Source organism: Paraphaeosphaeria sporulosa, assembly GCF_001642045.1.
Source record: "Paraphaeosphaeria sporulosa strain AP3s5-JAC2a unplaced genomic scaffold CC84scaffold_11, whole genome shotgun sequence".
NCBI lineage: Eukaryota > Fungi > Ascomycota > Dothideomycetes > Pleosporales > Didymosphaeriaceae > Paraphaeosphaeria > Paraphaeosphaeria sporulosa.
Genome location: NW_017253370.1, coordinates 102389 through 125506, shown reverse-complemented (window position 1 = coordinate 125506; position 23118 = coordinate 102389). Strand labels below are relative to the sequence as shown.

The 23118-nt window shown below is 55.7% G+C and overlaps 10 protein-coding genes and 1 non-coding gene across 11 annotated transcripts; 6 read left to right on the top strand and 5 right to left on the bottom strand.

The window, feature by feature from the left end:
- Positions 1 to 726: 726 nt before the first annotated feature.
- Positions 727 to 2353, bottom strand: CC84DRAFT_1208938 (cyclophilin-like protein; the record flags this gene model as incomplete). Its single annotated transcript, XM_018182193.1, has 2 exons — positions 2239 to 2353; positions 727 to 2128 (listed from the first exon to the last, which is right to left on the bottom strand). The coding sequence occupies exons 1-2, from the start codon at positions 2316 to 2318 to the stop codon at positions 727 to 729; spliced, it is 1482 nt and encodes a 493-aa protein (XP_018031162.1). The 5' UTR covers positions 2319 to 2353.
- A 1272-nt stretch (positions 2354 to 3625) lies between these two features.
- CC84DRAFT_1229318 (uncharacterized protein) lies at positions 3626 to 5458 on the bottom strand (the record flags this gene model as incomplete). Its single annotated transcript, XM_018183661.1, has 2 exons — positions 3626 to 5083; positions 5137 to 5458. Coding segments are annotated over 2 exons (1780 nt in total), but the record flags the coding sequence as incomplete, so codon positions are not given.
- A 1060-nt stretch (positions 5459 to 6518) lies between these two features.
- On the bottom strand, positions 6519 to 7561 carry CC84DRAFT_1179916 (uncharacterized protein; the record flags this gene model as incomplete). The annotated part of the gene is made up of 2 exons (XM_018180443.1): positions 6519 to 7154; positions 7214 to 7561. 2 exons carry the CDS (start codon positions 7559 to 7561, stop codon positions 6519 to 6521), a joined length of 984 nt encoding a protein of 327 aa, XP_018031160.1.
- Positions 7562 to 9848: 2287 nt separating this feature from the next.
- CC84DRAFT_1179915 (uncharacterized protein) lies at positions 9849 to 10640 on the top strand (the record flags this gene model as incomplete). Its single annotated transcript, XM_018180442.1, has 1 exon — positions 9849 to 10640. The coding sequence occupies one exon, from the start codon at positions 9849 to 9851 to the stop codon at positions 10638 to 10640; it is 792 nt and encodes a 263-aa protein (XP_018031159.1).
- A 776-nt stretch (positions 10641 to 11416) lies between these two features.
- CC84DRAFT_246023 (uncharacterized protein) lies at positions 11417 to 12140 on the top strand. The gene has a single exon (XM_018185658.1). It carries the CDS (start codon positions 11474 to 11476, stop codon positions 11861 to 11863), a length of 390 nt encoding a protein of 129 aa, XP_018031158.1. The 5' UTR covers positions 11417 to 11473; the 3' UTR covers positions 11864 to 12140.
- A 42-nt stretch (positions 12141 to 12182) lies between these two features.
- On the top strand, positions 12183 to 14000 carry CC84DRAFT_1168024 (uncharacterized protein). The gene is made up of 2 exons (XM_018179308.1): positions 12183 to 12938; positions 13159 to 14000. Exons 1-2 carry the CDS (start codon positions 12595 to 12597, stop codon positions 13550 to 13552), a joined length of 738 nt encoding a protein of 245 aa, XP_018031157.1. The 5' UTR covers positions 12183 to 12594; the 3' UTR covers positions 13553 to 14000.
- Positions 14001 to 15223: 1223 nt separating this feature from the next.
- On the top strand, positions 15224 to 17447 carry CC84DRAFT_1190071 (Ran-binding protein-like protein; the record flags this gene model as incomplete). The annotated part of the gene is made up of 5 exons (XM_018181097.1): positions 15224 to 15942; positions 15996 to 16216; positions 16262 to 16642; positions 16695 to 17258; positions 17317 to 17447. The coding sequence occupies 5 exons, from the start codon at positions 15224 to 15226 to the stop codon at positions 17445 to 17447; spliced, it is 2016 nt and encodes a 671-aa protein (XP_018031156.1).
- A 511-nt stretch (positions 17448 to 17958) lies between these two features.
- CC84DRAFT_1221357 (uncharacterized protein) lies at positions 17959 to 18444 on the top strand (the record flags this gene model as incomplete). The annotated part of the gene is made up of 1 exon (XM_018183267.1): positions 17959 to 18444. The coding sequence occupies one exon, from the start codon at positions 17959 to 17961 to the stop codon at positions 18442 to 18444; it is 486 nt and encodes a 161-aa protein (XP_018031155.1).
- A 510-nt stretch (positions 18445 to 18954) lies between these two features.
- Positions 18955 to 19038, bottom strand: CC84DRAFT_t93. Its single transcript has one exon. It is a non-coding gene; the product is annotated as a tRNA-Val (tRNA).
- A 72-nt stretch (positions 19039 to 19110) lies between these two features.
- On the bottom strand, positions 19111 to 20514 carry CC84DRAFT_1154061 (NAD(P)-binding protein). Its single transcript, XM_018176866.1, has 2 exons — positions 20230 to 20514; positions 19111 to 20169 (listed from the first exon to the last, which is right to left on the bottom strand). Exons 1-2 carry the CDS (start codon positions 20260 to 20262, stop codon positions 19195 to 19197), a joined length of 1008 nt encoding a protein of 335 aa, XP_018031154.1. The 5' UTR covers positions 20263 to 20514; the 3' UTR covers positions 19111 to 19194.
- Positions 20515 to 20671: 157 nt separating this feature from the next.
- CC84DRAFT_245852 (ubiquitin-like protein) lies at positions 20672 to 22528 on the top strand. The gene is made up of 3 exons (XM_018185657.1): positions 20672 to 21266; positions 21394 to 21724; positions 22262 to 22528. Exons 1-3 carry the CDS (start codon positions 20820 to 20822, stop codon positions 22390 to 22392), a joined length of 909 nt encoding a protein of 302 aa, XP_018031153.1. The 5' UTR covers positions 20672 to 20819; the 3' UTR covers positions 22393 to 22528.
- Positions 22529 to 23118: the final 590 nt, after the last annotated feature.

Below are 23118 nucleotides of genomic sequence, written 5' to 3'. Positions count from 1 at the left end.
TATATACCATTCATCTCGCGACGTCAAAAGCCACAGCGACGGACTTTGCAACGAACTTGTCTCTACGATGTCGCTGTCTCGGGTACCAGCCCACATGTTCGGGCACATTGGCACCTGTTGCACATGCTTGGCAGCACCCCAGATTCCTCCTACATTTCTGAAGCACATTGGTTCGGTGGTCTGCTTCTGGTGTTGTGAGGCTGCGCTGCGCGATCGGGTAATCCACTCGGCGATACGCATTAGGCGTGTACTACCAAATCGACCTATGGGAGCTTACCCGAGCGGACTTGGACTGGGGTGAGCAGAGGACTAGGCGCGAGAGGCTGCGCAGTGCATGCAGAACGTCTATGCGGAGGACCGCTGACTAGACATGGTCGTGGTCGTGGGAAGGCTTGTGGCGCGTTTCAAGACTAAAATAAGGCGGAGGATCGCATTGGATGCAGCGAGGATCCAAGATCGCACAGGAAGATGCGATCGATGGCTAATCCACAACAGGCCCGTAGGTATGGCTCTGGATGTCCTTGTTGCTGCTATTGCGAGATACCTAACCGGTGCGCAGCGATTTACTGTACCATTAAGTGGACAGAGGGTTGTTGAATAGAATGTGGTATCATTGAATCCCCCCTAAAACCATGCAGTGCTAACGACAGCGTTTTCAAGACATGTAGTATAGACAAGCAGCGGTTGCAATACAAACGGACAGCCAATCTTACAACCTTATCAACCTTATCGTCGCCGATCACCGCGGTCGTCCCTCCTGTGACGGTCCCGACTTCTGTCTCGCCGGCTATCCCTATGACGATCACTGCTGCGGTCTCGCCGCCGGTCCTCGTGCCGAGCACGATCTTCATACCGACCGTCACCATCGCGGTCACGGCGTTCCCGCCTCGGGCTACGGCTACGATCTCGCTTCCACCTATCATCATGATACGACTGCTCTCGCCGGTCTCTCCTCCGACCATCGTCTTTCCGCGGCTCATATGTGTCGCGACTTCCGTTCTGTCTCGAATCTGGACCGCGTGGACGGTCTTTGATACCATTTGAAGGCGCTTCCCGGTCAATGACAAGGTTATTGACGACCGAGTCACTGACGATTTCGCGGCCGTGGTCTCCACGATATTGCTTCTTCCTTTGTAGGTTGTCGATTCCACCAAAGCCGCCGCCTGCTGCACGCCGCCGCTTCATGTTGGCGTTGTCTCGCCAGTCGTCTGCGATCTTAGAAACACTCTGTGAGAAATCAACGTGAATGCGGTGGTCGTCAATGAGCACGCCGTCCATTTTCAGGTAAGCTTGCTCGCACTCTTTCTGGTCCGAATACTCAATGAAGGCATACTGGAGGCTGTCCCCCGAGTTCTTGTCCCGTATGATTTCGCAGCTCAGAATCTTCCCGAAGCGAGAGAAAATGAGTTCCAAATCCTCGTCCTGGGTGACCGGGTTGAGTTTGCAAACGAACAGAACGTTCTCTGGTGGCGCAACTTCAGCAAAAGGCAGATCACCAACCATCTCTAGTGTGAGTGCTTGTGCGCGCGCCTCCCGTTCGCGGCGGACCTTTTCCAAAGCTTCCGGATCTGTCTCCTCCTCCAATGTCTCGTCGTGCGCAACGCGCACGGTGGCGAGCTGGGCCGCCGAAGGGATGGGGCTCTCTGGCGGTTCGACGAGACCCTTGGGGTCATCATACGGATCATCCAGAACGACGGTATGCAAAATGCGTATGTCCTTGAGTGGTCGGCCCTTGTCGTCGATGAATGCGGCGTTGATCTTCTCCAAGACATCGAAACCCTCTACCACCTGTCCAAAGATGGCAGCTTTCTTGTCCAAGTAGTCTATATCTGTTCCCAGCGTGACAATGAATTGGCTGCCCGCAAATCGTTCGTCTGGGTCGTCTGGTGCTGGGGCGGTCGCCATGCTAACCGTGCCCATCTCCGTATGCTTCAGCTTGTGTTGAAATTCGGGCTTGAAGGTCTTCTTCGCGGGGTCGGAGGGGTCAAGTACACCCCAGATCGAGCGGCCGCCATCGCTGTCGTTGGAGCCGGGGCCGATGGGGTCGCCGGTTTGGAAAGAGAAGTTCGGCTGGACGCTGTGGACGGGCGAGAAATTGTAGTACTTGAGTTTGCAGAGTTTCAGGAAACTAGAAGTTGCGATGCGTTAGTCTCTGCTTGTGCTCAGCTTGCTTCTATGCGCCAACGAAAAGCGACTTGCGACGGCTGTCGCATAGCAAAGTATGGAATGCTGACTTACTTCTCGCAGCATTTTGGCGCATCATCGACCAGGAGGTCGATCGTGATGTCGCCGAGCGACGTCTCCAGCAGCACCGACATGTCCGCAGCACTCGAGGGTGGCAAGGTGTTTGTCGCGTAAGTTGCGCGGAGAGCTGTGAGAGAGTGAGCTCGGGCCACCAGCGGCGAAGTTGTGCCCCGACGTCACACAAGGCGGAGGAGCAAGCCGTCCTCCATCAACACCAGATGCCATAACAGCGAGACAGAATTGGACGTACGTAGGCTTATCAAAGTTAGTCTTCATAGACTATCCTGGGGTAACACGACCTATGTAGTAGGTCGGATGAAACTAACAAGATGGATCGGTGCTGCGCATCTAGAGCACCACGGTCCTCACATTCACGCTGCAGGACTGCATATCTTGGAACAACTCGACACCTTTGACAAGAGCTATCCAATCATGCAGTTAAGGAGTCTGTGGAATCATGCATAGAGTGACTAGGTACTGCTCATCTAGGAAATTTCTATGTCGCGAATGCACCAAAATCATCTGAAACCACCGAGCTGCTCTTATCTCGTTCACAAATGGACTTTTGCCGCGCAGATCCTGATCTCACCTGCCACAATAAACGTCAATTGTTGCGTCTTTGGGTCGCAGCGCCTGGGAGTACGTAGCGCGTGTTATAGGGAAGCTGCTTCACAGGGATTGGTATGCAGTCACAGCGGAGCTTCTTAACCCAAGTCATCCCATGATACCTTATGGGAAATTGAGGCTCACTAGAATGAATTAACAGCCAAGATCATTCTGGAGTGACTCGAAAAAAATATGTTCAGTCTCTTTCGTAAATTTTGCGTTGTCCTTGCCGGCTCACGGCAGCATGGCATGCGTGTTCTGCATAAAAAGTTCGATGTGAGTTACACCAGGATACGTCAAATAACGGATGCCATCGCATACAGGCATCATTCAGTCGTACAAGTCACTGCCACCAAACCCCTCAATTGCGGTATTCCCAGGACACTTTGGAAGCGCATTCTGGCGTAACTTACACCCTATAAATCGATAAGCCGATCGCTTTTCTCCGGAGCAGCCTCGTCCTCCTGATCCTCACTCGCTTTGGCATCTCCGCCAAAGCAGATCTTGTCCTGGAGTAACTGACTCTTACTTATTTACGCTCAGAGCTCCTCCACTCCTCTCTTCACGTTTCCGCATCGACCTTGCAAAGCCAAATGCAGATTATGATTTCTGACGGCGTGTCACAAATCATGATTAGTGTAAGTCATGCCAGGCTACAGTTTGAATCAAAACAATTACCTCTGATTGTATACAGTATTACTTTGTTTCGTACAGGTATAACCGCCAAAGTCACAACCCGGAACCCACCACAGCCTATCCTAGCGTATCTCGTCCCCTACAAGCTAAATAGCCTCTCTCTTTCCTCCACCGCCACATCGTCGTCGTCCTCCTCTAACTCCTCACTCACTAGGATAGGGGCAGGGGTATGTGTAGGGGGATGGGGAGCGCGAGTGCGCGGGGAGCCCACCTCAAATATACTCACGAACCTTCGAAGCGGGAGGTCATCAAAGGTTCTCATCCAGATCTCATTACCATCAATCGCCTCCTGCCTAGCCAGCTTAGCCGCCGCGCGCTTCTCGGGCGGGACCTTGCTGAGCCTCGGGATTCTAGGCATCTTTGAGAGGCTGTCGACCCTAGGCGGCCGCGGCGATGACTGGGTCAGGGTATCCGGGGTGGACTCGATGGTGGTAGAAACCGGGTCACCTTCCTCCTGCGGATACAACTCCTCCTTCAGAAAGCCAAACGAATCGTAGAGGCTCGTGGGGCGGGCCGTAACCTCGAGCTCTGAAACGTCATGCGCGATGGTGTACCAGTCATCCGAGGTGCTAGTATACTCCGAGGCACGGCGCGGGGCCTTCGGAGTCCTATCATCCACACTTGGGGTATCGTGACGGCTGTCAGTAACGCCATCGTCACCCATGACGCTGAATCGCTTCGGCTCGTCTCTGTCTGAGTAACCTGAGCTAGCGGCCGGGCTGGTCAATGGATTGGTAACGGTCGGAGCGGGACTGTCTGGGCTCTTCGTCGCGGCCGTCGTGAGAGATCCAACGATGGTGGCGTAGTCGTCGTCCTGAGAGCTAGAGGGGTTCTCGTGCCTGGGTTGCCGAGCGTACCGCGGAGGGATCAAGGAGTACTTCGGCTTTGGCTTTGGCTTCGATGATGGTGTGAACTGCGAGGACGAGGGAATAGCTGGTACCGAGGGCGGTGGCGAATCACCGTCAGGCGGGAGAGGTACTACCCAGCGAGTACGGCTTGGCGTCGACACCGAAGGAACAGTTCCCGACTTCAGAGTGGAATGAGTCTTAGACTTGACCACAGTGAGTGGTGCTGGACGGTCGGGTGTGTCTGGCGGATACTGCTGACTTCGGGAACGAGGAGCGGTGACAACAGAGGGACTACTAATGCTAGCGGCAACGGACAGCATCTTCTTCAACTTTGGGAATGAGCCGGCTTCGCGGGGCGTAAGAGGCGATGAGATGGGCGAGATCAAGTGGCTCGTGAACATGATCGATTCCTCTTCGGCTTCCTTGATAGGAGACTCTTCCTTCCAGCTGGGAGAGTGCGTCGGCAAAGGTAAGGATGGCCTCCTCAGCGACGATGGCAGTGACACGCGCGAGCGGAGCTTGTTCTTCGGAGTACTAGGCTTGATCGCGCTTTCTTGGAGAATCTCGAGTAAACCGACCGTGTTCTCGCGCTCGTTGGTAATCGGAGCCTTGTATTCAGGGCGAAGCTCGTAGCAGTCTTCGACAAGCTTGCGTACGCTCTCGTTCGCGATGCGGGAGAGTGGATAATCCTATATCACGCATCAAAATCGCTAACATGATCAGCCTGTATTGAGAGGCTTACCTGATCCACAGCGAGCTCGCGGATGTACTTCTTGGCTTCGACGTAGTTCCTGTCATCTTGGAAGATCCATTGCACGAAAAGCTCTAGCAGAATCTCGGCCACTGTGCCGTCTCTGATCTCTTGCGCCAGTCGCTCGACCTCTTTGGTGTCATAATCGACGTTGAAACCACAGTTGGCGAGGGACTTTCCTCGAGAATGACCGAGAGCTCCCTTGGTCGAGTCGGTGTGCGTGTTTAATGCCGGCGTTGAATCGTTGTGCGCGTTCGTCGGGTTTGCCATATCCAGGGCTGCGACGCGGAGATACGCGTATGCTGAATGCATCTTGCCCGTGGATCAAGATATACACCACAAGAAAGGGTGGGTTGGGACGAAGAAGGGAAGAATATCGGCGCGTGAGCGGACGCAAATACATAGTCGAGGCGCGTCCAACTAGGTGAAGTTGAGTGTGAGAGAGCAAGTGAAGCCAAGGGAAAAGCTCGTTTTCCTCCATCACCCTGAAAACTTCGCGAGGGCGCGTTTGCAGAATTGCGGGTATTAGCGGAACTTGTCCGTAGCAAACGCTCGCATATGAAGGGCAAGGTGTGTGACATGGACGCCGGTTCGGCCGTTTTCCGTAGCAAACGGATGTAGGTTCGATGAGAATCAACCCATCACAAGCACATCGGCCCTAAAACTTTAGGAGCCGGCCCAAGGCCCCAAAGACACAGTTTGATCTACCACATTGATCACGTAAGTATAATGTCAGGAATGATGCTCGGTGGATAATACTCCTGGTATGGAGTGGTATCAATGGAGTATATATGTCAATAAATCGATGGGTACATCTAAAGGGGATTCTTGTAGACTTAGATAAGTTCTAGAATAGTATTTGCTACCTTACAGTTGGCTTGGGAACCGGATGTTGCGAGAGAGCACTTGTGGAGTGATATAAAGTCCACCGACAAATACAGCAATTCACCCATGACCACTGCAGATTCCTCGCTGTACCGTACATGGACCGAACGGCAGTCCCGATTACTATTTGGGTTCGGTACCGTCCCATGAATTTTCTGATATTCACAAGTCATTGATCCTGACCGTTTGCGATGAGACGTGGGAGTACTCAAAACAGGGTTGTAGCAAATGTTCGCATGTCAGTGCACGTCACGCCAAATGACTGAGCATGATAGATACTTTGAACTCCAAAAACCAGATATTCATTTCTCAAATTAAAATACAGGAGGGTAGACATAGGAAAGGTCGGATCTTGGGGGTTGAGCTTGATTACGGGTAGTAAAAACAACAATATCAATGTTTCCATGCAGGCCTCCAATGCCGCTGAGGTCTATCGCTTAACAGGATTGTCCTATAATCCATCGTTCCCTTCACCAATCCTCGGAGGTCTAATAGTCCTCGCCTCCCCACGTGACCTCAGTCTCGTAGTCCTCGCCTCCCCATGTGGGATCAGTCTCGTATTCCTCGCCTCCCCACGTGGGATCAGTCTCGTAGCCGTCCTTCTCGGTAGTGTAACCATCATCTTTGCTCTCGTAGCCGTCGTCCTTGTCGCTCTTGCCCCAGCTGGAGTATGCGCTGTCGTCATCGCTGCTCCAGGAATCGTCATCGGAGCCCCAGGAGTCATCGCCCCCGGAGGAGGTGGGATAATCCGAGATAGAGGAGTCGTCACGAGCCTTGAGCTTCGAATCCTCCTTCTTCCAGGGGTTCGCGTTCAGCGCCGCGAGTGCGTAGTACTTGCAGCGCCTCTTCTCCACACCCTGCTGGTCAAAATTCCAGTTGTTGACGAACACCTGGTATTGCCCGGTGCTGCCGAGCGGGCAGAGGGCGAAGTTACCGCCCTTTGTGATGCCGTAAGTAGAGGGCCAGGTGAGGTAGGATGGACTGGGGTCGACGAGCTGGATGGGGTTGTTTCCAGTGTGGTAGAAACCAGTGGAGATGGCGCTCGGTGGGAGCCATCCGACCTTGGTGTACTTCACGGCGCCAGTGACGGAATCAACGTAGAGTTGAAGAGGATCCTTGCTGACCTGGTGCGATGTAGAGTGAGCTGCAGGTTCAGATGAAAGTCACATATTGTTCGACTTACGGTGTACAGCTGGGTATCATCATCGACAAAGAAGGTCGGCAGCTTGGGATCCCACCACTTGTTGTAGGGCGTGGCAACCAGAACACCCTTCTCCAGCCTAATCGCATAGGAATCGAACGGGCACTGCGACTTCATGACCTCTGGTTTCGGCTTGTTGAATGGGTCGCATCGGTCATTGACCCGCAAGTTGAAGAAGTGTGGCTCCTTAGTATGAGGGCGCCAGTTCTTTCCCTTATCATCATCGCCAGCTGTTGCTGCTACGGCGGCTTCAGCAGGTGCACGAACCTGGATTGCGTGTGAGGTGGCCAAGCCAAACAAGGCCAGCGATGGGAGGCCTTCAAACCTCATCCTGAATAGAAATAGAAGGAGTGTGGCGGAAAGAGTGTGTAGCGGAGAGGTAGCTGCAGATGTGAGACTGTTTCGGCCCAGGGAAGTGAATTTATCTGGAATCGAGAGGCGCGTGATTTTGTTGTGATGCCGGCAATTTGGCCTGGTGCTGGAATGAATGATAGCACATGATGTCCTGATCTGGAGGTTACGCCAGGGGAATCATCACACAGATTCCGACACAGAAAGGAAGGAATGAAGCGCAGCCACAACAACAGCAGCGGGCCAACATGTCGCGTGATGAGAAAGGAGTGTCAGCAAGTCCAGCGAAATGTGAGGACTATGAGATGCTGTCAAGTAGAACAGACCTTCAGATCTGCACTCCTACGCCTTAAAGCTTTTTGATTAAGTCCTCGAACTATGTGGACGGTCTTCATGATGCATTCCGTTCGGCCTGGAGCCGCGTCACGGAATGATCTGGGTCAAATGAGCCACCGCCCAGGTCGAGCGATAAGGTAACATCGAGGACTAGAAAAAGGACAGTGCTTGGTCGAGGGAGAATGTCATTGCCTAGGCAATTGAAAAGCGTCGGCCCAAGCTCTCCGGTAAGCCTCCAGTACGCGCATGAATATGGGATGGCTGAATGAAGATTGTAAGAAGGTGTTCACACATTTCCTCCTGTTCACGAAGTACGACAACGAAACACCGAGACTATTGATTGTGACAACAACGTCTGTCGGTTGATTAGCATGTGTTGAGAGGTTGAGGGGGGCTGAGGGTTTCTCACTTGGATTGAAGCAGTCGTGGTCCCGGACTGGGCTTGCCCTGATTTAAACTAGGCGCACGATGGCGCGTCCTGCACCACCTGCAGCACGGTCTCCTGTCGTCTTCACCTTCGGCACGAGGTCAGCGCAACCCGAGCCGTTATCACTAAGCCTACGGCAACAGACCGTGCCTCCCCGATGCATCTCCTCGAGCGCTACCAATTCATCCGCGGCTCGATCCACTGGCCCACTATGGCCACATCATCATCTGGAAGTTAACGAGCAGTCTGCCTTGGGCGCCTTCTCCATTCGTTGTTGGAATTCCTCGCCGACGGTCTTCGATGAACTCGCTTATTGCCCTGGTCACAGGTGGCGCTTAACAGGTTACACTGCAGGCCGGAGGAGGCCTATCGCCATCACATAGACCACAGTATTCCACGACCCACTTTCGTTCTCAGCTTCATGCAAAGGCCGCGGGAGCGTCCTTGGGCGGCGGGAGTGGCACTTCCTTTGATCGCGCGGGAGAGGCACAGCCAGACTTGACTCGAGGGCCACCGGTGGAGGCGGCCAGTCAGACGCGAAGCAAGCCATGAACGGCTGAACCCAGCTTGCTGGTTGACCCTGGTCTCGTTTTGCGGCGCAGAAACACAGAGTGCTTTTGCGGCACAGTTGCTCTTTATGTCGCTCATTGGCACCGATCCCCTCCTCCAAACATCAGAAAAGCGGGCTATCTGACGATCGGCGACGAGTCGCTTCCAGGCCCTCTTGCCACGAGCTGGGGAACTACAAAGGAACTATGGTGTTTGGACGCCCTGAAATTCCCTCTGAGCATGTTCATTCGTTAGACGCTGGCGAGCGGTGGATCCAATGAGCATGGAGGCCTCTCATGCCAGCTCACGCCCGTGGGCCAGTGGATTTGCAGCGGTCCAGGTAACTGCCCCATACGAACCGTCTTTAGAAACAGCCGCGTTCCGCCCCTCCAGCCGCCCTCCCCTGACGAACCACAACCATGACCAGCGGGGCTGTTCTTTACACGGACCAATGGCGACGCGCATCCTAAGCGCCAGGGCTTTGCAGGGTCTAGCGCGGATATACAACGCCGCTCGTCAACGGTCGCGGGTGACAAGAGTAGTCGTAATTCCACCCGCAATCGTCCCATGCCGCATGAGAAACTAAGGCCAGGCTGATCTTGCGTGTTTAGGTCGACTACGCCGCAAAACACATCAGACTTTGCGAGAGGATGCCGCTCCCAGTGAGCCGGTACTCCACCCTCTCGGCTTGTTATAATGACAGTTGCCTGCAAGCCTCGCAGGTGACACAGCCTCTGCCTGGCTTACCTGCAAGCAATTTGCTGAGAGCCGAGTGCTTAAACTCAGCTGTTCTTCTTGGTTTTCGCCAGCTTCGCCAGCTTCCGCCTGGCGCTTGATACCCCTCCAGTTCCGCTACCAACTGTTAGGCGCTGGCCACAGTCGCGTGTGGACTCCCTTGTATCTCGTGTCTCATTCGCCTACCGTTTCATTGACCAGCCGAGACTTGTACAACATATGGCCATGGACCCAACCCGCTCGCCCGCGTTGTCGGCGCGGTCACTGTCTATATCGTCTACATCTGGGCCCACCGCAAGCAACCACAGACGCTCTGGCTCCCGCACCGAATACTCTGCCTTGACGAGCCACGGCATGCCAAAGGAGCCATCGCTGCTCTCGCCAAACAGCCTCGTCACACCACACCACCGATTCTCTGGCCTCCCACCTTCACCGCGCCCGAGCTACAGTGAGCCCAGATCACCCTTTCCTCCAATGTCACCCATGCCAGCCTTGTCGCCCTCCACACCGGGACCCATGTCCCCACCAATGTCTGCCAAGTCTTTCGGTACACTGATCGACTCGGAGCCTTCCACACCAGCATACTCACCTCGCCAGGGGTCAAATTGGGATGGCTCGACTTTGGTGTTGTTGCCGCATGTGAGGGCGGGCGATGCTACGCCTCGCGAGCCTGCTTGGGACATGTTGGTGCCTCTACAAAAGCCACCAAAAAAACGATTCTCAAGGCACAAGTCGAAGAGCCTAATTAGCAAGGAAATGCTTCCCACCGCATCACCGTCATCACATCCAGCCGTGCCGATACAGGAAGAACCGCAGACGGAGAACCATGCACCGGTCGAGGAAGAGCGGGAAAAGAAGGAGGAAGAACAGCCTCCACAGGATTCCCTTGGAAAGTTGACGTCGAGGGTGAAGAACTTACTCAAGCGGAAGAACCCCACCGAGAAGAAGGAGAGAAAGAGAAATTATTATGAGATAGAACGAGTCGAGACTGTCCATTGGACAGAGTTGTGAGATGGTTTACCTGAACGATGTCAACGCTTACGCATGCATTTCTATCATGACGAATGTCACGCTGCTGGTCGGGGTTTCTTTTGTCTTGCGTTGGGGCGTATATGGCTTTGGGCTTTGGGTTTTCACAAAATAAGTGTCCAAGGACTGGAACGGCGTTTATAAGGGTGAGGCACTGGCATTTCAACGGGCCGGAAATTTGTAGCTGGGCAGGACAACATTCTTTCACGATACCCACGGGTGGGAGCGCAGAGGAGAAGTCGTGCCAGTAGCAGGGCATTATCGGGCAGATGATACAAATTGCAAAGCCGATATTCAAACTAAAATGTTATTGCAGCGTATTGATGGTTGTGTGGGGTCCGTGTCGGGCGGTGAAGCAAGGGGCGTGCGCCTACCATGGGCGCCGCGAAAGGCGCGCGAAAGATCGCGGTTTCTGGAGGCCGACATTGCATGCACCAACCACCTTTGCACTCGGGCTATGCATCCTTGACACGCAACGCGAGATCCGTCGGCAGGGCTCAGGGAGGGTGTTCCGGGCTTATAGCATCGACCTCGGTGTGTTGCATCAATGCCGCGAGGCGCCGGGGCATGTTGGTTTCGACGACACATTGCCCGCGTCACCGCTTACGATCGCGAAGATTGCATAGCGTCGTCATTGTGGGCTGGCGCAGAATCTGCAGCGACAGTGCACTAGAACGAAGCGCGCGGAAGTGAAATACAAATGCCGACAGCAGGCATTTAGCTCGAAGAGTGTATGTTTATACGAGCCATACAATTACATCCAGTGCGAGATACGCATCACGTGCTACTAGGTCGCATCGGGCCTGCAGACGAAGATGCAGGGCTGGCCACAACTCCCGGCGACCCTGGGTGTCCGAAACACGAGAGCAGTCTGGATCAGCCTAGGAGGGGCCATGCTGAGCTGCCAGCGCGCCATGGCAAGCGTCTGCACCACATGGTCCAGCATGCCGGCCTGCCGGCCTGATCAGCACACCTGGTGCGCGCCAGGGACGCGGCGGAAGGGGCTCGCGGTCGCTGATGGGCTTGCGATGCGGCGGGAGAAGCTGGCGGATGGACCGCGCACACAAGCTCTGGCGCACGAGGGCCGGGCTTGGGGAGTCTCGCCGCGAGAGGAGGCAGTGAGGGGAGCATCAGGGGCAGGCTGCGACCAAAGTGCGGGCTGCAGCACCAAGACACGCTCGCTGGCCGGGACCAAATTCCATTGAAGGCTTTGTTCCACGGGGCGGGAGTGGCGCGGCGTTGTTCGCAAGGAAGCCGGGCAGGAGGCAGCAAGCAAGAATGGCGATGGCGGACCAAATCTGCACTCTAGCGCGCAAAGCAAAGTACGACAGAGCCCGCCCATGCCGGCAGGCGGCGCAGAGGAGCAGCGCGAGCACGCATCGCAGCAACAGCGAGCAGATGCAGCCGCATTTCGCGTGCTCGAGGGCGTGCCTGAGGGAGCCAGGATGCGACGGATGGGGCCTAGCGCTATAGTGCCCTTGAACCTCTCTCTCCACGCTTCCGCTTGGAATCACTCGCTAGATGAGCAGAGTCGCCGTGCACACCTGAGCCCGCCGCAGCCCACCCATCATGGCCGCCCCATCAAACCCTCAGTGTGCCGACCCCGGCTTCACGCCCACCGCCCTCGCCCTTGCGCACCTCCATCATCCTTTTGCACTCTGCACACCGCCATCACCACGCACCCAGCGACGTGCGACAGACCCTGAGCGGCCACCTCACGTTTCGAGGACCTAGCCACACAAAGCTTGGGCAAGCGCTACAGAAGGGTACGCACCCAGCAGCTGACTTGTTGAATCAACCCACGGCACCCCAGCGCCCTTCCTCATCACCATCACCGCCATCACCACCCCGCCGCCGCGCATCTTCACCGTTGCTGCTGCCCGCCCATTTTATTCCCACCGCTGCCAGCAGACATCGTCGTCGCTCTGCCGCTGCCATGTCGTCCACAAAGACCAAGTCGCTGCTTGTCAGGCTCCCGCTGGCGCCCGAGGCGCTGGCCAAATTCCCCCACGAGCCGTCATCAAAGTCATCAGACAAGCTCTCGTCGTCGCCCAACACGCCTGCCCAGATCGTCGAGCCGACGCCTCTCGACACGCCCGCCGATGCCGCCACGCCCATGGACGGCGTCGACAACGGCCTGTTGGCACCGCCCGCGACAGATGCAAAGGGCAAGAAGAAGGCCGGTCCGCGTGTCAGTGCCGGCACCAAGAGGAGTGCTGCCGCTGTCGACGGAACCCCCAAGCCACGGGGTAAGCCAGGCCCGAAGAAGAAGCAACGCATGTAAGTACTTCCATTCTCATCGCCGTTGCCTGGCACTTTCCCGTCAATGGGCCTAACACCATGCGACACGCATACCCTGCCATTCGGCCCAAGACAGAAGGTTGACCTGCTGTCGGGCGTATATTGCCGGTCCGCCTCTGACGCCAAATGTCCGGGCTTCTGTCAAGAGCAACGACGATACCTATTCTGCACCCACAGGCCAGTGCTAACAGCGACATAGGGGCGACATGATCAACGACCCGAACAACAAGGCCCCCTTCGCGGCAACTGCGCCCGCCCAGAAGCTGGGCCCCAAAGCCAACATGGGCACCATCAACGCCAACCTACGTGCGCTCGACCGATCCGGAAAGCCCTGCCGCAAGTGGGGAAAGAAGTCGTTCCAAATCCGCAGCTTCACCGGCGTCGTCTGGCAGGCACCCACCTGGCGAGCACCCCCCAAGAGCTCCGCTTTCTCCGAGGACGTCAAGAGTGATACCACCGGTTCCAGCGACTCCAAGATAAAGGATGAAAGTAGCGCCGTTAGCGACAGGAGCGGCCTCAATGGAGACGCTGGCACACCCGTACCGCAAGCACGCCTCGCAAGCTCACCGACTCCTCTTGCTGGCGCTTCATGACGTACCCTCTACCGCTGATTGAGTCATACCATTCTACCATGCTCTATGTCATGCACTCGACCATGACCTTCTATTTGCATATCCTTCCATGACTATGTTCGGGGTACATTGCTTCGTGCTCTTGCATGGAAGCTCTTCTCTGCTACTGTATTTGTATAATATTTTGATTTATGTGTTACGTATGGCGCACTGGGACCCAAGGTGGGCTTGGGATAAAGCTGGTTTCTGGATTTAGGCCTGGATAGCGATGGCGTTTGCGGCTGGCATAGGCGGGTGGCTGGCATAGGCGGGTGGCTTCTACGTGCGCGTGATCCCTGAGATTTGACCAGGTGGGCCACCTATGGAACTCAGTTTGGTGCACCGGGAGGTGTCGTACGGCTATTTGTATATGTATAGCAAGAGGATGCAACCGCTGTACTCATTTACATTACGTACGAATCGAGCTATCTTCTCCAACCCCTGCGTGCTTGACGTGATGTGCTCATGGTTTACCGTTGTGACTGTTTGTATGGAGGAAGAGAATGCATTCAAAGACTTGCTCGTGTTGGCATGTTATGTTGATCGGCTGCTGCAGTTGCCTGTCCCCGTTGCGGAAGTAATACCAGCAGGAATCCCACTTGACCGTGGCCGCCTAAGACTCATAACATCATGTTCAAGGTACTGGCAAGCTTTCAGAATTACATGTCACGATATACTATATACGACTACGTTCTTGCCTAGTGATCACCAGGTTATCATTGTGGAGACCCGGACCGGTAACTCGACCACGTTGGTCGATGTGCCTCCCTGTCGAATAAGGAGACCGCAATCAGATCAAAACCTTCGGAAACTTGGTTTTGATGGGTGATCGTAGGGCAATTTGAGGTGCCCTAAGTGTGTACAATGCTGGCCGAAAGTCTATCGATATTCATACCGACGCAGAGAACATGCTGCGTAGAGTCCGCACGATGACTGCGATCGATAGGTAGCGGTGCGGATATATTGTTCCATGATTTTGCAAGCTATACAACACGACAGTACAAGACGTTCGCTGCGTGGGCTGCTTGTTGAGGCTTGCTGTTCGCACAAACGCGACATGAGCTGTGAAGGCTGAAGAAGCGATCGCAACCAACCTCAAGCTGAAAGCATACGGTAACACAACGCTTCCAGACGCAGACTGCGGTTCCTTTTGTTTGATCTGGTGACGGCGCAAGATAGGTCGCCGTCTTATCAGTGAGCAGATGTATACGCGATGTAGCGTAGTGCGGGGGCGTGCATTGAACCTCGCTCTGTTCGCGTCGACGCCATCGCTGAGCTCATTGACGACCCCGTCCGACTCTCCCCGCAAGTTGCTGTCTACGCACAACCGCCAGACTGTCTTGCACGAACGATGAATGTGCTTGCAGACCCAGCTTTGAACAACCTTGAGCGGCGTTGACGGACGCCGTTTCCTCCCTCGTCGCCGCCAACTCACCCGGGCTCGTCGACTAACCTACCATTCGCAGCTCTTCTGACTGCCGCTGCACGCGCCCCTGCCTCCGTTAGCTGGTAAGCTGCTCACGGCATCCAACACATCCTTCTAGCCGTCCCATCTCACCGTGTTCGAGTACTGCGCTGGGCGTGGCTGCTTCCCAACCTGCTTCCTACCGCTGCTTGCCGACACACGACTACGAGCTCCCAGACCCCACCGCCATGTTCCGCCGAGGCTCGTACGCACAAGTGGCTTCAGGGAATTCAGGCAGTAGCCAGCCCAATACGGTTCCTGCGCGTTCAGGACAATTCTCTCACCTGGCCAACAGCGGCTCGTTCCCGCTTGCAACGTCCTCCTACTCACATTCCCGCCACGCACGCTCGATAGATGCCGACGGCCACCACGGCAGCATGTCCAACTCACTGAGCCGGAGCGGGCCAGTCCCGTCGTATTCGAGTCAGATGGGCCACATGGGAGGATACAGCAGCTTGCAAGATGCCGGAGCGCCCGCGTTCTTTGTACCCTCGTACCTGCGCGGGTCAAGACATGCCGAGAAGCTGGAGGAGGTGCACAAGGCGAGGGTAGCCGCATACCGAGAACAACGGTCGACGCATTCCTCAAACGCCGGCTCGTTATCCACAAGCTCGAGCAGCGTCAATCTGCACAAACCGAGCCATTCTTACCGTGGCCTCGCTCATGAGATCATCGAGCGCACGCCAGCATTCATAGAGGAGCCAGTCGCCCCGTGGCCGACGCGATGGGACGAGAAGGACAAGTTCGCGCAAATGGAAGTGGACGAAGACGGGAGGCTTGCTAGATTCGCAAGCGCATCCAAGTCGGGGCACGACGAGGCTGCAGCAATCCGAGCGGACTTCCCTATGCCGCGGCAGTGTGGAATATATTACTACGAGGTTACTGTGGTTTCTAAAGGCAAAGACGGGTAGGTCCCACTTGCCGTGTGGATCCTACAGCGAGCTAACACTGGTTGAGTAGGCTCATCGGGGTCGGATTCTCGGAAGCAAAGGTCCCTCTGAACAGGATACCTGGGTGGGAGCCTGGTTCTTTTGCGTACCATGGCGATGACGGGTTGTTCTTCACGAGTACGACATCTGGGAAGCCGTTTGGTCCAAAATTCGGGACGCTGGATGTCATAGGGTGTGGCATCAACTTCCGCACCAATACCGCCTTCTTCACGAAGAACGGGCAGTATATAGGTCAGTAGGCAGGCCACTTCCTCAAAGGCATACTGACGATTATAGGCGCCCCCTTCAAAGATCTCAAGCCCAATGTCCAATACTACCCAAGTATTGGCATGAAGAAGCCCAATGAGGCGCTTCGTGCAAACTTTGGACAGGAACCATTCGCTTTTGATATTGACAGCATAGTACAGGGGGAGAAGGCAACGATTCAGCAAGAGATTGCTCTGTCAAAAGGGCAGCCTCGCGAACATGGTTCGACGGATGAGACGCAGTTTATACAGAGTTTGATTGGACAATATCTTGCTCATGATGGATACGTTGAAACCGCGAAAGCTTTTGCAGAAGAAGTCATTGAAGAGGCGCAAGCGCTGGCAGCGGACGGTCACGTCGATGTCCCATATCTTCAGACAGAGGAAGACATCGATGCGATAAACCGGCAACGTAAGACTAAATGATTCTATTCATGATAGATGACAGAGCTGACATTCTCCAGGCATACGCGCAGCCATTCTCGATGGCGACATCGATAAAGCCCTCAAACACACAACCGCGTACTACCCCTCCGTCCTCCGCGAGAACGAGAATATCTACTTCAAGCTTCGCTGCCGCAAATTCATCGAGATGATCCGTCAGTGCAGCGAGCTCAATGCCCAAGTCCTCCCGCACATCATTCCCACCCCCCCGTCGAAACGCTCCACCGCATCCACCCTCAACAACCGCAACTCCACAGCCACCGACGAGTACGACTTCGAGATGGAGCTGGACGAGCAGCTCGGCGTGCACAACGGCGCGCCATGGGGCGACGAGGATGACGAAGATGAAGACGATCTCGAGGCCAAGCAGAAGAAACTGCAGGATTCCACTACGGCGATGATCGAGTACGGGATGGAGCTCAAGCAGGAGTTTTCCAACGATCAGAGGCGGGAGGTGAAGCGCGCGCTGGAGGACACGTTTGCGCTCATTGCGTATGAGAATGTGCGGGAGAGCAGTTTGGCGCCGTTGCTGGAGACGAGTGGGAGGGTGCCTGTGGCGGAGGAGCTGAATAGTGCGATTCTAGGTGAGTCTGCCCAGATCAAACACCTGCTTGATATGGAGGTCAACTAACGCATGCATAGTGAGCCTGGGCAAGTCGAGCTCCGCCGCACTGGAGCGCCTAGTACAACAGACGGAGGCGCTGGTCTCAGAGCTTGCAGACGACGGCGGGCCGGGCGCATTCATCAATGTGCGGAAGGACTTCTTGCAATGATGCGGAATTCTCCTCTGCTCTACTCTCCTCTATTTATCTTTCAGATCAACGGCGTTCGTTCGCATGTTCACTGCGCTTAGCTTGCATTTACAAGGCTCTCTTCTTTCCCTGCTTGAGCCTGGCTGAGCTGGCGTTTGGATGGGATAGGATGGGTCTGCTAGGAGGAACGGCGTGAAGCCTATTACGGATGCAGGGCATATGCGTGGATGTGGATGGGGGAGGTAGATAGCGAGGGGAGATTAAATGCCAGAGATGACACTACAAGTCAACAATGAGTGTTTCTGTTTATCGCAGGTGGTGTGGTCTGAGTAGATGCTTTGTGTAAGTGTGAGTCAGGGTTCTTGTGCCCCAGGGAGTCAGTCAATCAAAGAGCAGAGATAGATGCGTCTCACACGCAAGTACGGTGTCCTTTATCAAGGGGTAGTGCCGCCGTGAGAGGTAGGGTGTATTGGTTGCTGCGATAGTACATCTTCTGCATCGCTTCGAGTCTAAATTGCCGTGAGATGAAACCATGAAGATCGGAGACCAGAGACCCCCAGCGCGACAGATGTCGCCGTCAATATCAACGCAGCACTCCGCGCCTCGCAACCACCACGCAACCGAAGGGCATCCACACGGCGAGGACGTGTCTGCACCACGGCGCACCTCTCCTGCCCCCGCGGGCTCTCAAGACGCAACCGCCCAGCCCGAGGACCACGGCTTCCCCTTTGTACCAGACGAAGAACCCAGAAGATACATCCCAGACTCCCCCACCGCCATCATGCGCCACATCAACACCGCCTACCCGCCCATCATACACTACACGCTGCACATCGGGATGCTGGTCAAGGACCTGCATGAAAAGATTGGAGAGTGCCACGCGTGGTGTGAGGCCGCAGTGGAGGCCGGGATGGGGGGTGAGCCGGCAGTGAGGGAGACGTTGGCAGCATTGGAGAGGTTGCGGTTTGTGGTGCCGAGGGGGGTGGGGGCGAATTGGATTGGGGTTGAGAGGGTCTGAGGGGAAGTGTGTGTGGATGAGGAGGTATATATGTACCTAGCTACGGCAGGCGGGGATGGGGGAATGTGGTAGTATTTCCTGATGTCTTTTCGAGTATGGTACGAGAGCGCCGAAGAGACTGGTATAGAGGATGCTGCAGAAATCAAATTGTGTAAGGCGACGGTGAGTCGGGTCCGTCGCGAGGGTTACTCTTCTTCGACATGGAAATAGCTCTTCGCCTTCATCACAAGGAGCTGTGCTACCCCGTCCACGCAACCGCATCTTCAGTGACTTCGATAATACTACGAAGCGTTCACAATGTTTGGAAGAATCGACCGTGTTGCATGATGATTCGCTGAGAACAACCAAAAAACAATTCGCGACTATTTAAGTGGCGTACACCTCTTCAAGAACGCAAAAGTGTCGAGATGCTGAGCCCCAGCCAGATTGCTACTAGTAGACCAAGAAGACTACAACAGCAAAAAGAAACTGCGAATCAAACGCAGAACAGGAGACGATCGTAAGAACGAGTGACTCAGCCGAGGTTTGAACTCGGGACCTTCAGTGAGCTAACGTGTGTTAGACTGACGTGATAACCAACTACACCACCGAGCCGTTGAGCTTTGATGAAAATACGCAGACCAACAAGCAATATAAAGCCGGTTATGCAGCTTTTAGGTTACTTCTGAGCATGAAATGGATTGTGTTTTCGCGTCCAAAGCGAGTCCCACTTGCAGAAAATTTCTATCTACAATGCGCAAGCGAGGCCTCTCAAATCTTGCTCTGTCCCTCTTGCGGCACCTTGACGACCACCTTGCCCCAGCTATCCCGTCCACCCAAAGCCTTCAGTGCAGCAGGCACGCTCTCAAGCCCAACGTACTCTTTGTCCGTGAATGCTGTGCCCTTGTACTTGCCCTCGTCCATGAGCTTGAACAAACCGTCCCACACCTTCTCTACCATTTCAGGCTCGTTCACAGCGTACATGCCCCAATGCAGTCCCACGACGCTCACGTTCTTCAACAGCACGCGGTTCGTCGCCAGCTTCTCGATGTCTCCTGCTGCGAACCCGACCACAAGTAGTCGTCCATTCCAGGCCGTGCACTTCATGGACTGCGCAATCAGCCCAACAGGGTCATACACAATATCCACGCCGCGGCCCTTTGGCGTGAGCTTCTTGACCTGCTCCGGCCAGTCCTTCTGCTTATAGTTGATGGCGTGGTCGGCACCAAACGACTTGGCCACGTCGAGCTTGTGCTGCGTTCCGGCCGTCGCGATGACCTTGGCCCCAAACGCCTTTGCAATCTGCACGGCGGCCAGCCCTACGCCGCCCGCGGCCGCATGCACAAGCACCCAGTCGCCCTCCTTGATCCCCGCCCGCACTACCAGCCCCGCGTAGCTCGTCGGCGCCGTGACGAACAGGCCGGCGGCATCCTGGAAGCTCCAGCCCTTGGGCACGGGACGTAAGCGCTCTTCCGGGCAGGCGACGTGTGTTGCGTAGCCGCCTTGTGTTGCGCCGAAGACTTTATCGCCGACTTTGTATTTGGATGCTGAGGAGGTGGGCGCGGCGACGATGGTGCCGGAGAATTCGGAGCCGGCGACCCAGGGGAAGGGCGGCTGGTGTTGATATTTACCGCGGATCTGGAGGAGGTCGAAGAAGTTTGTTGCCGAGGCGTGGATGGCGATGAGGTATTCGTTTGGGTTGGGCGTGGGCGTGGGGAGGGAGGTTACTTTGAGGTCGTCGGGGCCCTGGAGGGGTCAGCATGTGCAACAATTCGACGTGGGGTCATCGAGGCCAGTGTATATTACGTTGACATATTCTTTGATCTGAATTCCCTTCATTGTGGTGAAGTGGTGGGGAGAGACGCTGGTGCGTGTCTCAGTGGATGATGCGTGTGTGGCGAGACTGGATTGCTGGAGGCCAAATGAGTGAATGCGCTGTGCACCCAGGTATCGACAATGAGGAAACAGAAGAAGACAAGAATCGCGACAGATACATGATGGCACGGCAGCCCGAGTACCCTTGGGATGCGCGCTCAAGATACCTCGGCCCCGGACTTTCCCCACTCGCGGCTCGAGCTTGGGCGCTCCTGCCTGACTAAAGATGGTAGCCACTGTGGCGCTGCATGACGCCTGGCAGTGACGATGGAGTGAGTCCGCATGTGGGCGCGGCCTTCTGCGGGCTTCTAACGCCGTCTACAGCAACCAGTCAACCATTTGCGCCCTGCAGTGCCCAAACTCGACTCGCGCTCGACACAACTCAACCTCGAGAGGATTCCACCGACTGATTCGCTTATTTCTAGAACCGCTCTGCAGCAAGCCCAGCGCGACCCCGCCATAGTTCGCTGCACAGTCGCTCGCTGCGGACGAAAGACGTCGCACCCCATCTTCCGCACACCATGGCCGACGATGCCCCCGTCGAGGATGCCCAGATCACCTTCAACGTCAAGGCCGCCAATGACAAGAAGCATGTGCTGACCCTGCCGGCCGCTACGACCGTGGCAGACCTCAAGACCAAGCTATCGTCGTCCGAATACGCAGACATCCCGCCCGAGCGCCAGCGCCTGATCTACTCTGGCCGCGTTCTCAAGGACCACGACACGCTCGCGAGCACAAAGATCAAGGATGGCCATACCGTACACCTGGTGAAGGGTGCCGCCAGCAATGCGCGACAGAACCCAGCGGCGACCGGAAGCTCGACCGGTGGGAGCACGCCGGCGGCGGCGCAGGTCCCTACCAACATAGCAGCTGGCACGGGAAATAACCCTCTTGCGGGCCTGACTGGTGCTCGGTATGCCGGCTTCCACGGGCTCCCGGGGATGGACACGTTTGGCCCAGATGGCGGTGTAAGTCCAACGAGCCTGTCTAGAGGTTTGAGTACGAGCAGCATCGAATTTGCCCATCCGAGGGCATCGCGCCGTATTCAGATTCTGGCATCATCATGGTCTAATCACATATGCTAACAAAGCGTAGATGGGCGGAACCGACCCAAATCAGCTCCTGCAGATGATGGAAGACCCGAACTTCCTGCAGCAGATGAATGAGGCCATGGACAACCCCGCGGTCATCGAGATGATGCAGAACAGCCCAATGGTCCGCAACAACCCCATGGTCGCCGAGATGCTGCGGAACCCCGAGCTGCGAAGAGCAATGTTCAACCCAGAGATGATGCGCATGCAACTCCAGATGCAGCGCGCGATGAACCAGAACGGCGGCGGCGGCAGCTTTCCCATGCCAGGGGCAACCAACACCACCCCCCAGAACTCGACCGGAGCGCAGGATCAGAGCTCGAACGCGGCATCACCAAACCCAGCGGCAGCGGATCCTTTCGCAAGCCTATTAGGTGGCGGCCTCGGTGGAGGTGCTGGCGGTGCCAATCCATTCGCTTCGTTACTCGGAGGCGCAAACCCCTGGGCTCCACAGCAACAGAACCAGGGAGCCACACCGTCCACCGGTACGGACGCGAACACTTCGGCGAATACAGGAACGACAGGGAACTCTGCAGGTGCACAAAACACTTCAACCTCACCGCCCCCACCCGGCGTCAACCCCTTTGCATCTCTCTTCGGTCCCCCACCCACAGGCACGGGTGCTGGTGCACAACCCAACCCTATCGCCGAGATGTCGCGGCAAATGATGCAAAACCCCGAGATGATGCGTGCAGCCATGCAGATGATGGGCGGCGCTGGCGGCAACCCCTTTGGACAGCCACCTGCAACTGCTGGTGACGGCTCAAACCCCGCACAAGCGAATCCCTTCGCCGCTCTTATGGGCGGTGGTGGCTTCGGAGGTGGTGGTTTCGGTGCACCTGCTCCGCAAGACAACCGCCCACCGGAGGAAGTCTACGAGAACCAGCTCAGGCAGTTGAATGAGATGGGCTTCTACGAATTCGAGCGCAACGTGACGGCTCTGAGGCGGAGTGGAGGCAACGTGCAGGCTGCGATTGAGTTCTTGCTAGGTGGAGGGTCATAGCGTGATCGGGGTACTCAGACTCAGGCTGATTGGCAGACCTGTGACAGTGACGATGAGACGCTTCAGGGCGACAGTGACATATTTTTCGACTATTACGATCCTGAAAGCGGCGAAAGCAGTTTCGACGTCAGCAGCGATGATGAGAGCGAGGGCGTGGGGTGTGGCTGTACGAATGATGCGGATGCACGATAGCACGAAGCTGTGTTAGTCTGACACCGTTGGAGGAGAACAGGTGCCCTATATAAGCACCGTGTCATTGTTAACGGCCGTAATGCTCAGGTGGAAATGTATATGGTATCAAAATCAGTGTTCGCTATGTGGTGTCGCCTTCTTACAAATAAATCGGAGGCCCCCACGCCAGAGACAGACCTCCGAGCTCTGTGTGCCAATCACCCAGCTGCTGATAAGCAGCTGGGGCCGTTCCTTCGTCTGTACTCAGTCCATGTCTAGGTGACGAACTACACACCAATGCTGAGCGCCCATTGGACGGTGCGCTACGTCATTCGTAGACGCGTGTAGGAGTTCGGAACTGCAGTCCGACGGCGGGACTTGGGCCGATGCCTCGATGTCGGATCGACCACGCAGCTATAACATGCCGCACAGCCCTGCACGACACAGATGTAGGTTTCTCGATTTTCAAGATCATTATATAGTCTCTCTATTCACCGGTTCAGTTGTGCATCACGCTTTTCGTTCGTGAACATCCTCCAGAATTGAAAGCCTACA